The following is a 17,671-nucleotide window of genomic DNA, read 5'->3' on the forward strand; positions in this document are numbered from 1 at the left end:
ATATTACTAACAATAAAATACCATTCAATATATTCATTTCTCTCTTCCTTTATGTAAATATCGATTTAAGTATTAAATATTGTGAAAGTGAGTATTTAAATAAAGTAAATATTATGAGTATGAAATATTGTGAAGTAGTATAAAAAAAAAAAAAAAAGAGGAAAAAAAATTCTTTCTTCATCTAAAAATTAATCTATCTTTCATTCATTTTATTTCAATTTACTTCATTTCAATGATTAATCTTCTTTTGTTTTTTTTTTTTTTTTTTTTTTTTTTTTTATTCTTAACACAATTGTCTCTTTCTATTCGTAATTTCAATAATTTTAATAATTGTAAAATATACGTTCAAATATATCGGAATATATTAAACTTTTTCATTTGAATTTTTCTAATTCGCATATCTACAAACGCACTATAAATGCTATAATATATATATCTATATAGATCCACACGATCAACGAGAAATTATTTACAAACTTAAATCCGTTCACATGTATAAAAAAAAAAAAAATATAATTACTATGAATAGAAATGACGATCGTAATTAATAATATATACATAAGGAAAAAGCTACGTGAATATACATATGTACCTATCTACCTACATAATATACATAACATACATATATACGTATATAAATGCATGCATGCATGCATGCATGCATGCATGCATACATACGTACGTACGTACAAACGGAATGAAATAAAATGTCGAAATAAATCGGACTATGGTAAACCTTGGAAAAAGAGAGAAAAAAAAAAAAATCGCGAAACGATCGAGACAAACATTTCTAACATTCTTTCGTCGTGTGATAACGCCTCGAAATGCAAAGTCCAGGCACTCGTTGGTATTCCATGGTCTTTGCTTAACTCACCCACCCCCTCTATCTCTCTCTCTCTCTCTCTCTCACTCTCTCCTACTCTCTTTCTCTCTCCCTCCCTCCCTCTCTCTCTCTCTCTCTCTTTCTATATCTCTAACTCTTTCTCCCTCTTTACGCTATACTTCTCTTTTTATTTTTATTTCGATTTTTGTTCTTTTTTTACTTTTCATTTTCTTTTTATTTTTTTTCCCTTTTTCTTTTTTTTTTTTTTTTCACTCGATGAATCTTCTTTCGGATGGAACAAGCTACGCATTTTCTTGCCGAATCCGGTTTACATGGCGACCAAGGGAATGCAAGATAGGAATGCGAAGCGGTTAATCTGACCGCACTACTTTGAAACGAATTCACTTGGGTGTTTCACCTCAGAAGAAGAGAAAAAAAGAAGAAAAAAAAGAAGAAAAGGAAAAAGAAGAAGAAGAAGAAGAAGAAATATCAGGCTCGTCTTTCACCGAAAATATCGGTGTCGTTATATCACGAAGAAGGTCAAAATTCGTCAAGTGGGGGAAAAAAAGAAAATAAAAGTTTCGTAATTCGATCGAGCCCGAGAACTCGATTATACGACAGTGATAATGATTCGATCGATTAATTCGATTTTATTATCGATCACGTTTCGATATTTCCTCGATACGATATAGATTTAATAAGATATAATTCTTGAACTACGACAAAAGTGCATTAAAACTTTTTACATCTCTCCTATAAAAATAAGAAGGAAATGAAAAAAAGAAAAAAAAAAAAAAAAGAAAAAGAAAAATATGGAGAAAAAAGAAATCGATATTAGAATGAATTAAATCGTCTGTCTGTTGGTTCGTTCGATTTTTCATTGATAAGATGAATATCAATGAAATGTATATATTATAAGTACTATATTAATTATATTACTCGATACAATGTTATCCGATGACTTGCCTTGACACTCCTTCATCCGTTCGTCATTAAAAAACAAGAAAGTAATAAAAAAGAAATTCGTGAAAGTAAATTCAATCAGAACGAGGCTCACTATCGATCCATCCGATGTAACCATTAATGTGATAATATGAATGAAATGTATACGTTTGAAGTGTATAAACCACGTTCAATGATACGCGAAAATAATTTTCCATTTTTGTCTCGAAAGGGATCGAAGAAAAAAAAAATATACGTGTAGCAAAGGAAAAAAAAAAAGAAAAATACGTGATCAGCAAAAAAAAAATGATAAACGATTATTTATAATAATTACCATTATTTTCGATTTTAGCGATGAAAATAATATTTATTGTTTCAAATGAATGGTTGGTTAGAAACAAAACAAAATAAAACAAAACAAAAAAAAAAAGAAAAAGAAAGAAAGAGAAAAAAATCATACCGAAAATAATAATGAAAATGATCATACCGATTTCATTGATAAAAATATTAACGAAATCATTAATAAATCTGATCTAACTCTGTCTTCGTCCTTCTTCTTTGATAATAAAATTATTTCATCTTCTCTAAAATAATTTCTATTAATTCATTTCGAATGAATGGTTGGTTAAAGAAAAAAAAAAGAAAAGAACCATAAAGAAAACGATCCGTCCCGATTTCATTGATAAAAATAATAACAAAACCATTAATAAATCTGACCTAACTAACTATGTCTTCGTCCTTCTTTTCTCTAAGGATTACATTGTAATTAACGTGAAAATATAATCGGTTATCTTTGTCTTCGTCGTCGTTGTCGTCGTCGTCGTCGTCGTCGTTGTTGTGTAGTCATCGTCGTAGTCGTAGTTGTCGTAGTTCTACTCGTCGTTACGCACGAACGAATAGTTGAGAACAACTCGAAAGAAAAGAGAGAGAGAAAGAGAAAGAGAAAAAGAAAGAGAGAGAAAGAGAGAGAGAGAAAGAGAAAGAGAGAGAGAGAGAGAGAGAGAGAGAGCTTTTCATGGAAGCTCGTCTAGAAGAGGCAATGACTTCTTTGTGAGCCAAACGAGGTGCGTCGAGTAGAAGCGGCAACTAGAAGCGTGCATGAACGAGCACACACACACACACACACATACATATAGATAGACGTACACATAACACGTACAAACTCACGTATGCACGTATGTATGCACGCACGTGGATGAAAAGGGACATTGATTAATGTTACGTCGTCGTTACGTGCTGCTCCGCTATAATGCGTGCCTCCACTTTGCCGTCATTAGTCTTACCTCTCGTCTTTATTATGTAGTTATAATGCCAGCGGTCTAATCCAACCCACTAAAGTAATATATGCATATATTATTTATTGTATACCGATATGCAATGTTCCATTTTATAGGTATCGATGTATTATATATATATATATATATATATATATATATATTTTTTTTATATCGTTTATATAATGATATTGTATACTACATTGCGTATTACGTATATATACATATATATATATATGTATATATATATATTATTTTACTTTTTATTTATATCATTACTTTTTTTATATATAATATTTTATATTGTGTATATAATGCAATACAAAAATCTATTGTATATATATATATATACTGTGTGTGTATATATATGATATACATATACAGTACAATATTACGCATGTGTAATCTATAATATATATTTGTTCCAAAAAATAATTGAGTAATTAAAAAGAAAGAAACAAATAAAATATTAAGAGTTTATAATATCAAAAAAATACATACACATACATACATACATACACACACACACACACACACACATAATAGCGCTATCTATATTTCGTGTATGAGACCAACAAAAATATAATATAATTCTAATATAATTTAACAAATACATTCATAATATTTCGTAAACTATAATCTTAATATTTTTGATTATAATATAGAGAATCGATTATTATATTTATATAAGATGATCCATATAAATTCTTATAAATCAATACTTCAAGCGATACGATTGAAAGGGTAACAAATTAATTCGAAACAAAATTCATTAAAAGTATTGATCCAATCTAATCCTTTATACCCCGTTTCTTTTTCTCAATGGCCCAATTTCCTTTTGTTGAATAATTGAAGAAATTAAAATGTACGATAAGTGTATGAGTCATATAACACTGTCCATATCATATTTATGTGCATGACGATTTCGAAAGGTTTCAATGCTCGAAGAAAGATATAACACGGCGACTAACACACTTTATTTAGTATCTACGTTACGTTTATATATAAGCATTTGAAGAATCGACCGATGGCGCCGGTCGTACGTTTCACGGGTCAAGTGTTTTCCTTACGATTCGATCGACCTGCTTCGAATCAGAACGAGATAACGAGAATGTAGTCGTGATCGAATTCCAAGCCCCGGAGCCGGACGTAACGCGAGACGCCCTTAAATCCAATATACAGGGATGTAGTGCGGATAATGTAAATGTGCGTGCGTGTATTCGTATACAAATGTATAGTACTATCTAATCATTCCTTTGAAATTATGATCCTAAATGTAGGTAGATATTTTATATGAATATATTGTAGAATACAAACGTATCATTAGATTAATTTGCATTATTCGATCGAATAATAATCGGATTCGATTTGTGTGCGAATGAAAAATTTTTCTTTTCTTTTCTTTTCTTTTCTTTTTTTTTTGTTTTGTTTTGTTCTTTTTTGACGAATAGAAAAATAATACGAAGGATAATACGATCGAGCCCGAGATTATTGAATTAGAAAGGAATTAATAATCCTCGATGATTAAACATTTTCTTTTTCATATCACCTCGACCACTCCCCTTCTCCCGATCCTCCCTCCACTTATCCTTCCACCCATCCTTCGATTTCGTTGGCTTACTGTTATAAGCATGAGATATAAAAATATCGATAAATTTTTTTTGAATGAAAATTTGCAATTAAAAAACGAGTAATTGTTCGTGAATAAAGGATATTTCTTTCTTTTATTTCTGTCCGATGTTATACGAAAAAAAGGGAATGATCTGATGTAAGATAATTGTTAGATCCATTTGAAATACATAATTATGATACATGAGCGGATTAAAATCGACCAATGAAAAATTTGTATCTCCATTTGTCGATGTGTATATCTATCGATGATTATAAAATGCGATCGAACGATAAAATTTTCATTTAATGTAAAAATGAAAATTTCTTGATTAGAAATGAATAATCATTAATGATTAGAAATCTTTGTTTTTCTATTTTTGTTCGATATGATAAGAAAATTCTAGAATAATCTAAGGTACGATAATTATATTAGATTAGAATAAAATATATAATTAGAACGATTAGTAATATGATTAGAATCATTTCATTAGAAATTTGTCTTTCTATTTATCGTCATATATGTTTGTACTATCTACGAATGATTATAAAATACAATCCAACTATAAAATTTTCATCGAATGTAAGAATGAAAATTTTAATGATTATAAATGAATAATTGTCAATGATTAGAAATTTAGAAATTTTTTCTTTTGTTTTTATCCAATATGATACGAAAAATAAAATAATTTAAGATACATTAATTATCAGATTAGAATAAAATATATAAGTAGAACAATTTGTAATATGATTAGAATCAATCGATTAGAAATTCATCCATACCATTTGTCGTAATATATATACCTGTTTATCTACGAATGATTATAAAATGCAATCAAATGATAAAGTTTTCGTTGTAAGGATAAATATTTTTGATTAGAAACGAGTAATTATTAACGATTAGAAATAATTAATTATTAACGATTAGAAATAATTCCTTTTCTATTTTTGTCTGATACGATACGAAAAAAAAAAAAAATAAAATAATCAAAAGTAAAACGATTATTATTGAATTAGAACAAAATATATAACAAGAACGATTCATAAATTAAATTAGAATATTCTGTTTCTATTTGTCATAATATATTTACATAATAACTATTAATGATTTTATTATAAAATACAATTTAACGATAAAAGATACTTGTTCGAATGTACGTAGAATTCTCTTGGTAATCCATTTTTCGTTTTATCAGAAATTTTCTTATCGGTCCGATCATGCCGTAATACCACACCAACCAAGAAAATAAAAATAGGATCGAGTTTCTTCAGTGACGGCCCTTTTTCTCGTCGAAAGGGTTTCGTCGCTTCTCGACCCTTGTAATTCTGCCATGCTATGATCCTCCGAGTGGTACGAAGATAGAAAGAGAAGGAAAGATAATCATGAACATCAGAGAAGAATCTTCATCTGCAGAGATTAAGGAACGATCTCTCTCTCTCTCTCTCTCCTTTATCTATCTCTTTTTATCTATCTATCTTTCTATCTCTCTCTTTCTTTCTCGTTTTCTTTCTGATCTTTTCCCCTTTGTTTTGCACGACCGACTCGCTTAAATATTATTTTCGATGATCAGAAGGCGCTTCGCATTAAAGAAAAATTTCTAAACGATTCGGATAATCATTTTCAACTTCGTCCCTAATAACTGTCATTTGCTTCTTTTTCTTTTTTGTTTTTCTTTCTTTTTGTTTTTATTTATTTGTTTATTTTCTTATTTTTTTCTTTTTTTTTTTTTATTATTTAATATCTCTCTCTTTCGCTCTCTAACGAGGGACACGACAATTTTTAACGGATCTGATGGAATTAATAACAAAAAAAAAAAAAGAAAAAAAAAAGAATCTACGAAATATTTTTCCTCTCTTTTATTTTCGTTCAAAATTGTTCTGTCGAATTTTGATCCAAACAAAATCTAATAAATGTGATACTGAAGATTTCTAATAAAAAACAAAAAAAATATGGAAGATAAAGGAGAAGATTTTAAGATGTAGAATTTATTTTTAAAAAATATTTTCTATTACTTTCAACTCGAAAACATAATATTTCTGTCTAATTTCGATCTAAACATATCTAATACATCACACGCTAAATATTTGAATGAAAATAGAAACCTACATACGTCATTTTCTTACCACTAAAACAAACATTTTCACTCAACTTTCGATCTGACCGAACTAATACGTCACCTCAAAAAAATTTTGAAACAAACTGGAAACTGCGAAACAAATTTCTGAAACAAAAAAAAAAAAAGAAAAAAAAATTTCCTACTTCCAAACGCAAACATTTTCATTTTATTTTTGATCTGACCGATGTAAGGTCACTCAAAAAATGTTTCGAAAAAAATGGAAACTTGCGAAATAAATTTTCGAAAGAAAAATATTTTCTCACTTCCAACACAAACATTTTCCCTCATTTTTCGATCCAACCGAACTAATACGTCACTCGACAAATTTTGAAACACTGGAAACTTATGAAACAAGTTTCCCAAAAAACAAAAAAGAAAAAGCTTTTTCTTACTTCCAACACGAACATTTTCATTCAATTTTCGATCCGACCGAAATAATACATCATTCAAAAAAAAAAAAAAAAAAAAACACGTTCTGAAACGAAAGTAGTACACTGGCGACAAAAATTCTAAAAGGAAAACAAAAGAAAACAAAGAACATTTCCATCGCTTCTATCAATTAAAATATATACATCCAACATATCGATCCAAATTCTAAATGGATCTAACACTAAAATCCGACGAGATGGGAAGAAAATTGCAATAGAATGAATCGAAATAAAAGAAGAAAGGAAAGAAACGAAGAAAATAAAAACTAAAAAAAAAAAAAAAAAAAAGAAAAAAGAAAAAAAACAAAGGGAAAATTAAATAACCAAATGCGCGCGTATCTAAATAATACATAACTTAGACCGTGTTGATTCCATAAAAAAGAGAGGAATCGAGTGGATCGAATGAATCGATCGTTCGCTCTTTCGATCGATACGTTCGATCGATCGATCCATTCGATCCGTTCGATCGATCGATCCATTCGACCAAGCGTACTATCGAATAATGCTAGCACGTAAGGCGCAATGATCCGCGAAAAAGGAAGGAGAGAAAATAGCATGATAAATGCACACGATGCAATTCAATCTTTATCTCGATCACGTTCGTTCCTTGCGATGTAATGTCGCGATAAGTCAGCACGTATGTCCTAATTAGTGTGCCAAGAGAGGCACACACATATATATGTACGTACATATACCTACATACATGTATACATACATACATACATACATACATACATACATACATACATACATACATACATATATATACATAGATATTCAAAACCTTACGTAGAAAATACAAGCTCGATCGTTCTCTTCTCGTACAAGACACCGCACACATTAGCTTGGCGTTCCTTGTAACGCGTAATTTGTAATAGCTTGTAAGAAAGAGAGAGGGAGAGAGAGAGAGAGAGATGGAAGGTTACTTACTCGTTACGCTGTAACGCGTCTACGAGAACGTAATGTAACACATGAAAGAAAGAAACTAAGAGAGAGGAAGAGAAAGAGTGTGTATATATACAAATGCAACTTTACACGAGTGTGTACGATTGGTCGATTAATGTAAACGATCGATATGGGTACCCGTATTGAACACCGTTTCGTCGTGTGTGGTCCTCCGCCCGATCATTTTCTATCGTAAACATCTCGTTATATTGACTCACCTTCTCTTCTTGTTTAGTTGTATATATGTATGTATGTATGAATGTATATATATATATATATATATATATATATATGTGTGTGTGTGTGTGTGTATGTATGTATGTATGTATGTATGTATTTACCGTATACATCCAAGAAGACACGTCTCGTTAATCAATAATTCAATTAATTATTAACGATTAACGATCGAAATGTGTTTCAATTGTGTTATTATTAATTTGAAATGATGTATTCTCAAGTATTAAATTGAAATTAAATAATGTATTGATGCATGTTAATATTATGCTGATACGACAAAATTTCTTTTCTTTATCTTCTTGTTTTTTTTTTTTCTCTTCTTCTTTATTCCCTTTAACATTTAATCATTGTGAAATTTTTATTTTCGACGAAATCATCGCGATGACATTTTATCATTTAATTGATGGAATATATATATATATATATATATATATATATATATATATAAATATTTTCACAGATCGAATATTTTCTAAATACAAATAAGAATGTAATATGTTTTATAAAAATCAATTGTATTCGATAATTTGATAAATTGAATTACATTTATATTTTGATTTATAATTCGTTAATAAATCAATATGTAATTAAATCTATTTCGTGTATTTCGAAAATGAATTTCATTTTTTTTTTTTTTCTTTTTTTTTTCATTTAATCGTAATATGCAATTAATTAAACATATTAAATATATTCGTTCATTGTCATCCGATATTGATATTTAATAATCATAAGTGTGAAGAATGATATCCAATATCGGAGAAAGTACGATGACGATTGATAAAGATTATTATCAAGGCCGTATAGTTTAGAATCCATTTCTTATCAGAAATCTTTGAATTTATCAAAATGTTTTATTAATTATCATGAGATTTTTCTACGTAAGTATATATTATTAATTTTGTCGATGTTCATTTCCATTTATAAACGTTCACTTTTAGCCCCAATTTTTCTCGATTAATATCAATTAATTTATTTAAATGTTTATAAAAAAAAGAAGAAAGAAAAAAAAAAAAAAGAAAGAAAAGAAAGAAAAGAATGAAAGAAAGAAATGAAACATTTAATCGAAATTTATCGAATTTATATTATATCATTGCATTTATATTTATATCGTTAGATTCGATCTAATTAGAACGTGTCCCATCGTTCTAAATTTATCTCAATTAATTTATTTAAAACGTTTATACGTGTACGAAAAAAAAAAAAAAATTAATAAATAAAGCATTAGAATCTTTTCGACGTAGACGATCATAATAAAAAAAAAAAAAAAAAAAGAAAATAGATATTCCTCTGACATTTCAAATTTTATTCCTAATAATTAACTAATTAAGAAATGAGAGAAAGAAAGAACATCGAGAGATAACGGAAAATAAAATTCATTCGTATTCGCAATCGATGCGATTTAACGATCTCTTGAAAAGAACATCTGATTGTGAACCGGATACGATGAATGTTCGGTTTCAAAACTGATCGAGAGGTATTAAGGTCGATACCAACGTGTCCTTCGAAATCACGGAAGATTCAATGAGGGGAGGAGGCAGTAAACCCGGATGCAAGAACGTGAAACCTCATGCATTTAAGATGCATCACATAGGATTCTTGCGTAATCCATATATACAAGTTTACTCGTACATTGTACGTGCATATATATACGTACATTTAGGTGCATACGTATGTACTTAAAATGTATAAAATTATCCGCCATTGACGTCATTCGTTTTTTTTTTTTTGTAATATAATTTACATAATGGATAAACCAAATTAATTTAGAACTTAGAGATATCTTGATTATAATTAATATTAATTATAATTAATATTAATATTAATAGTTATCTCTAATTAATTATAATCATTAACATGATATTTTATGATAAATGTGATAAATATATTAATTAAATTTTTAATTAAGTTTCATATAATGTCTCGAAAATAAAATATAAAGTAATAAATAAAATTAATATATAAAATGGTAAATAAAAAAAAATATATATACAAATATAAAATCGAATAACGTAAATAAAAATAAAATTAGAAGAACTAAAGTGATTAATATATAATACTAATATAATTATAGTAGTATATAATATATCATTAATTAATATGAATATTCATGTATAATGATATAATAATATATATATGACATTAATATTACATCCTATAATAATATTAATTAAATTCTCTTGTTTACTAATTAACTATTATTATTATTACTATTATTATTATTATTATTAAAATGATTACAATCAATTTCATAATAATAATTATAATTTGTTAAGAACGACGTTAATATATGTATACATATAATATTTTATATCATAATTTTTTCTTTTTTCTTCTGTTCCTTTCTTTCTTTTTTCGACAAATTTCAAAAATAATGAAAAAGGTAAACGTTGAGAACCAATATAATTTTATTTATCACTCTTAAAGATTCTTTTGACACTTATCACGCAGAAAACTCGAAGAAGCAAATCGTTTAGATGTTTCACGAGATGATATTCTAAACACTTGAGGTTGTTCCTTTGGAATGCCTCGAATTCAAGGCAAAAATAGATCGGCGACGACTATTTTCACGGTCGTCGTTATATACCATTCGAATTTAGCTTTTTCATCCTTTTTCGTTTCTATATTCAATATACTAACGCGTGTATTTAAGTAAAATATGTATGAATATGTACGCATACACATACGTCATATGAATCAGTAAAATTTAATTATAAAAATAGTTAAAAATAATTGATATATATATATATATATATAAATTCAAAAATTTATTTTTTCCAAATTATTAACTTAGATCATTTTCACAATTACTAAAATACGAACACATACGTACGACTAATTTAATAATAAACTTATACATCAAGAGACTTTTGTCAGAATGTCATATTAATTGTGAGAATAAAAAAAAATAAAAAAAAGAAAAAAAGAAAAAAAGAAAAACAAACGAAAAGAAAAGAAAGAAATAAATGATTTAAAGAAATATATATATATATATATATTAAAAAAAGGACGAAAAACATAAATAAAAACATCGATATAAGATGATCTAATCGGTTTGACATTATTACTCTACAAAGTTGAGCTAGCTCGTTATGAAAATAAATTGCTTGTATAAGAGTAAAAAGAAGAAAAAAAAAAGAGACAAAAAAAGAAAAAAAATTAGTTCAATAAATCAGTTACAACTGTGCTTATGTTGTAAGGCGACGAAAAATTTTCTTAATTCGAAAAGATAAAACGACAAAAAAAAAAAAGAAAAAAAAAAAAAAAAAAAAAAAACAGGAACGCAAACGTTTCGCATTGCCGATAGAAAACATGAAAGTTATATCGATAAGACCTTACTGTAATTAGTATAGCTGCTGGAGTTTCAGTATTTTAAGGTTATACAATTAACCCGATAAAAGAAAAATTTCATGATAAGCATCTCCGTGCCGTGTACATAAGTGTAGAAAGACCTGTCGAGTCTTTTACGTTCGGTTGTCAGTGGTTTCACAGATACATAATACATACGAATGTAGTATATAAATACATATATATATATATATATGGGTGTATACGTATGTATTTGTGTACGTAGTAGAAAAGGAAACGTAGAAAGAAACGAGAAATCACGTCACGACCTTACATATTTAAGTCGTATTTTTATTATAAAAGTTTTATCAACAACAATTTATATGTATAGATTAATGTATATGAGCGTGTAGTATATGTATATGATATTAAATGATCTTAAATTAAACTTCATTAGTCTTGATGAAGCTTATTACAATTCAATGATAAATCATAGAAAATTATGTTATTTCTATCCTTTTCTTTTTTATGATTGAACGAATGTATTTGAACGTGTTTGAACTGATACTTGTGTTTATGACAAAAGCTAATCTCTCTCTCTCTCTCTCTCTCTCTCTCTCTCTCTCTCTTTCATTTTTTTCACTCATTTTTCATCATTCTGAATTTTTTTGCTCTCTTTCTCTTTTCTTATTAATTTCTATCAATTTGTCTCTCTCTCTCTCTTTATATTTTTTTCTTTTTTTTTTTTTTTATTTCAATTTCTTCGTCTCTCTCTCTTTCAATTTTTTCCCATCCACTCTCTTTCTCTCCCTCTCTCTCTCTCTCTCTCTCTCTCTCTCTTTTCTTTCTCTCCTTTCACATTTTTTTTTCTTTTCACTTTAATTTCTTTCAATCTTTCCTCATTCTTTCACATCTAAATTTTTTTGATATTTATTCTCATCTTAATCTCTCTCTCTCTCTCTCTCTCTCTTAATTCTTTTTCACTTTCTTCTTCTTTTCACTTTAATTTCTTTCAATTTTTTGTCACTCTTTCTCTAAACTTTTTTCATTCTTATTCTCATCTCTCTCTCTCTCTCTCTCTCTCTCTCTTTCTCTCTCTCTCTCTGTCTCTTTTTCTCTCTCTTACGATGCGAATAACACGTTCGTGCAAACTTCCCTCGATTGTTTTCGAACAGAGAGAAAGGATTCTCAGTTCGCGGTTTTAGAAGAAAAGAGAAGAGAAGATACGCGTTGATCTTACTTCTCTCTCTCTCTCTCTCTCTCTCTCTCTTTTTCTCTCTTTTTTCTCTCTTTCTCGGTCGAACGATCGACCGATTTCTATGTAGCAACTATAGGTAAGCTCTACGAAAGTAACAAAATTCCATTGGGCTCTCTTCTATATCGCTATACCCTATCTAGTCGCGCAAATCATCGTCGGCCGAACACCGCAACCGTCACGATCTTCTCTACGCCGTGCGCTAAACATTTTATAAACGATCGCTTTGTTCCTCGTGATTTGTGATGCTACCGTTGTAAAAGACAGAGAGAGAGAGAGAGAGAGAGAGAGAGAGAGAGAGAGAGAGAGAGAGAAGAGAAAGATAGTATGAAACTAAACGAAGTTGATTTCTTTAAGGCAATGAAACTTTTTCCTTTACGATATATTCTTTTTCTATTTTTGCAGTTTATTCGTAAAAAAAAAAAAAAAAAAAAAGAAATAGTAAAATTATTTATGAAAAAAATAAAAGCTTCCTTATAATAAATAAATAATTCTTGATAGATTATGAAAAATTAAATCCACACTGCGCAAATGAGAAAAGAAACGTCTAATTAAGTATATTAATTAAGAAAATAATATATATGTATATATGTATGTGTGTATGTAAATATTTAGTGAAGTTTCTTTTTCATTTAAAAAAAATATATATGTATAAAAAGAAAAAATATTCATATAATAAAAAACGCAATTTTTAATACATATACATATATATATATATATATATATATATATATATATATATATATATATATATGTGTGTGTGTGTGTGTGTGTGTATATAGTTGCAGATAATAAATTAAAAATATCAACAAATTTCATAAATGATTGATATGTGTCTGTATCAACTATGACGATTAGAAATGCGTCATAATTGAATACTACGCAAAAACTTTCGAAATGAACTAATAATTAAAATTAAGATATATGTGAAAAGATAATAAGCGACAGTTTTATTCGATATTACACATAAACATCCGGAAAAAAAACCATTATTTCTGAAACTACAAATAATATCGTTATTTACAATTCATGACGAGTATCGTAGTTATTGTCAAAACATATGCTCTGACGTCATTAACGCTTGTCAATAGGATAATAAATTAATTCCTATTCAGGAGCACCGTATAAATATCCCGGTTAAAGGCTCAAAATTTGAAAAGAAAATAAGAAGCAAGCTATCATGAAGGTATTAGCGTACTCTCTACTCTTCCTTGTGGCTTATAGCTCTGCCTACTCCGTAAGTTAATATAATTATAACATTACCAACGTTGAATGGATTTTAATGATCGTCTATAAAAAAAAATGTATTCTAAATGTTCAAATTATTATATATTATAGATATTTCCTAATGTGGGAGCAGGAGCAAACCTACAGATAAATGGAAAAGTAAATGCAGGAAATGGAAGAAGTGCAGGAGCGGACATAAAGATAGGAGCAGGTTTAGGTGCAAAAGGGAATGGGGGATCAAAAGCAGGAATAGAAGGAGGAGCAGGCATAAATATAAACGCAGGAATAAAAGGACCAAATGGCAAATCAGGTGTAGAAGCGGGAGCAGGAGTAAGTGGAGGATTGAAGCTTCCTTCTCTACCTCTTCTTCCTTTCCCTCATCCTCGTATACCTATTCCTGTTCCCATATTGCCTTGGGGAAGCAAAAGTACTTCCACTACTACTGAAAAGTCTACCTCACATCAGACTACTATACACCCAACTGGATCATCCAGCGGTACTAAACCACCTAGTTCTCCTAGTACTATACATCCGACCAAACCATCCAGCAGTTCTAAATCACCCTGTACTCACAGTACTGTACGCCCAACTGGATCATCCAGCGGTACTAAACCACCTAGTTCTCCTAGTACTATACATCCGACCAAACCATCCAGCAGTTCTAAATCACCCAGTACTCACAGTACTGTACGCCCAACTGGATCATCCAGCGGTACTAAACCACCTAGTTCTCCTAATAGTACACATCCGACCAAACCATCCAGCAGTTCTAAATCACCCAGTACTCACAGTACTGTACGCCCAACTGGACCATCCAAAAGTACTAAACCACCTAGTTCTCCTAATAGTACACATCCGACCAAACCATCCAGCAGTTCTAAATCACCCAGTACTCACAGTACTGTACGCCCAACTGGACCATCCAAAAGTACTAAACCACCTAGTTCTAGTACACATCCGACCAAACCATCCAGCAGTTCTAAATCACCCAGTACTCACAGTACTGTACACCCAACTGGATCATCGAGCAGTACTAAATCACCTAGTACTGCTTCTATTCCTTGCAAAGGATCTAGTAGCTCTGCCTCACCAAGTTCTTCCAGTCCAGGACAATCTACCGCAACGTATAATAACTCTGGTTCACCAAGTTCTTCCAGTTCTGAAAAACCAACCGAAGCATCCAGCAGCTCCACTTTGCCAGATACTGATTCTTCTCCTTATGAAGAATCTAGTAGTTCTGCCTCACCAAGTTCGTCAAGTTCTGATAAACCAACTGAAGAATCTAGTAGCTCTGCCTCACCAAGTTCTTCCAGTTCTGAAAAACCAACCGAAGCGTCCAGCAGCACTAGTTTGCCAGATACTGATTCTTCTCCTTATGAAGAATCCAGCAGCTCGACCTCGCTAGGTACTGATTCTTCTCCTTATGAAGAATCTAGCAGTTCTGCCTCACCAAGTTCGTCCAGTTCTGATAAACCAACTGAAGAATCTAGTAGCTCTGCCTCACCAAGTTCTTCCAGTTCTGAAAAACCAACCGAAGCGTCCAGCAGCACTAGTTTGCCAGATACTGATTCTTCTCCTTATGAAGAATCCAGCAGCTCGACCTCGTTAGGTACTGATTCTACTCCTTGTGAAAAATCTAGCAGTTCTGCTTCACCAAGTTCTTCCAGTTCTGAAGAACCAACTGAAGCATCCAACAGCTCTGCTTCACCAAGTTCTTCCAGTTCTGAAGAACCAACTGAAGCATCCAACAGCTCTGCTTCACCAAGTTCTTCCAGTTCTGAAGAACCAACTGAAGCATCCAACAGCTCTGCTTCACCAAGTTCTTCCAGTTCTGAAGAACCAACTGAAGCATCCAACAGCTCTGCTTCACCAAGTTCTGCCAGTTCTGAAGAACCAACTGAAGCATCCAGCAGCTCTGCTTCACCAAGTTCTGCCAGTTCTGAAGAACCAACTGAAGCATCCAACAACTCTGCTTCACCAAGTTCTTCCAGTTCTGAAGAACCAACTGAAGAATCCAGCAGCTCTGCTTCACCAAGTTCTTCCAATTCTGAAGAACCAACTGAAGCATCCAGCAGCTCTGCTTCACCAAGTTCTGCCAGTTCTGAAGAACCAACTGAAGAATCCAGCAGCTCTGCTTCACCAAGTTCTGCCAGTTCTGAAGAACCAACTGAAGAATCCAGCAGCTCTGCTTCACCAAGTTCTTCCAATTCTGAAGAACCAACTGAAGCATCCAGCAGCTCTGCTTCACCAAGTTCTGCCAGTTCTGAAGAACCAACTGAAGCATCCAGCAGCTCTGCTTCACCAAGTTCTTCCAGTTCTGAAAATCCATGTAGCAAATGCATCTGTAACTGTCCTCGCTATTAGATCCATGTTCATTTTGTGAAGAACAAAGCGAAGTACCTAGAAACTCTTCCTAGTTCTTCCAATTCTGAATATACAAAAACCCAAGCACCCAAGAAATCTACCTTTACCGTTTATTATTAATTAACCCTATGGAGCTAAAATTATTAGTCATAAAGAAAAAATAAAAAAAAAAAGTATCTAACAAAATGTAAGCATCGAAAAAAATGCACTTTTTCTTTCTTTTATTTTTTGAAATACTCTTTTTTGAAATATTCTTATGTCATCTCCCAATACTTTATTATACAATTCATTTCGATGTTAATTAACTACGTATTTACTTCAGATCGATGGTAATGTCGATTTCACCGGCTAACGAATATCGAAGAAAAAAAAAAGAGAATAATATAATCGAAAAAATCGGTGACAAGCGAGTAAGTTTACGAATATTCAATATTTACCGAACCGAGGTGAGTACTTCACCTTTGTGGCGCCAACGAATTTACTTTTCGCGTAGGACCGAAAGAAAAATTCGAAATGACGCGAGTCATTCCGTTAATGATCCTTTCGATGTGACGACCGGTTCGAGATAGATATGCATATATATATATATATATATATATATATATATATATATATATATGCGTGCGTGCATATGTGACACGTATAACACAAGGATTCAAGAATATACCAACGATGAATGAAAAAAAAAAAGAAAAAAAAAAAAGAAAATTATGAAATCCTTTCAATTTGATACTTTTTAATAAGTATCAACTATCTCATCTTCAACTTTAACTTCGATAAAAGTCTCCATATCGATTTTTTATAAACAACAAAAAAGAAAAAAAGAAAAAGGAAGAGAAAAAGTTTTAAAAAATAATTTGAAAAAAGAAGAGAAATATTTCACAATGTAAAATCATAAGAAAAGCCACGATATTCGATATTGAAAAATAATCACTTTAACTTTATTAAGGTAACGATTACGATACGAATTTTATCACAAATATAAACTTACAAATGGATTCAATTAAGATATTAAAAAAAAAAAAAAAGAAAAGAAAAAGAAAAAAAAAAGAAACAAAAAGGTAGAAAAATACGATTACCTTGAGATTAAAGTATTCACTAAAATCATGAAAAATATAACTTGACCTCGAGTTCCAGACAAACACACTTACACACACACACACACA

At 30.3% G+C, this 17,671-nt stretch overlaps 1 protein-coding gene across 1 annotated transcript; it reads left to right on the top strand.

Annotated features, from left to right (window-relative positions):
* The first annotated feature begins 14,084 nt into the window (after window positions 1-14,084).
* On the top strand, window positions 14,085-16,889 carry LOC124947631 (uncharacterized serine-rich protein C215.13-like). Its single transcript, XM_047490050.1, has 2 exons — window positions 14,085-14,151; window positions 14,253-16,889. The coding sequence occupies exons 1-2, from the start codon at window positions 14,095-14,097 to the stop codon at window positions 16,503-16,505; spliced, it is 2,310 nt and encodes a 769-aa protein (XP_047346006.1). The 5' UTR covers window positions 14,085-14,094; the 3' UTR covers window positions 16,506-16,889.
* The last annotated feature ends 782 nt before the right edge of the window (window positions 16,890-17,671 follow it).

Source organism: Vespa velutina, chromosome 3, assembly GCF_912470025.1.
Source record: "Vespa velutina chromosome 3, iVesVel2.1, whole genome shotgun sequence".
NCBI classification, from domain to species: domain Eukaryota; kingdom Metazoa; phylum Arthropoda; class Insecta; order Hymenoptera; family Vespidae; genus Vespa; species Vespa velutina.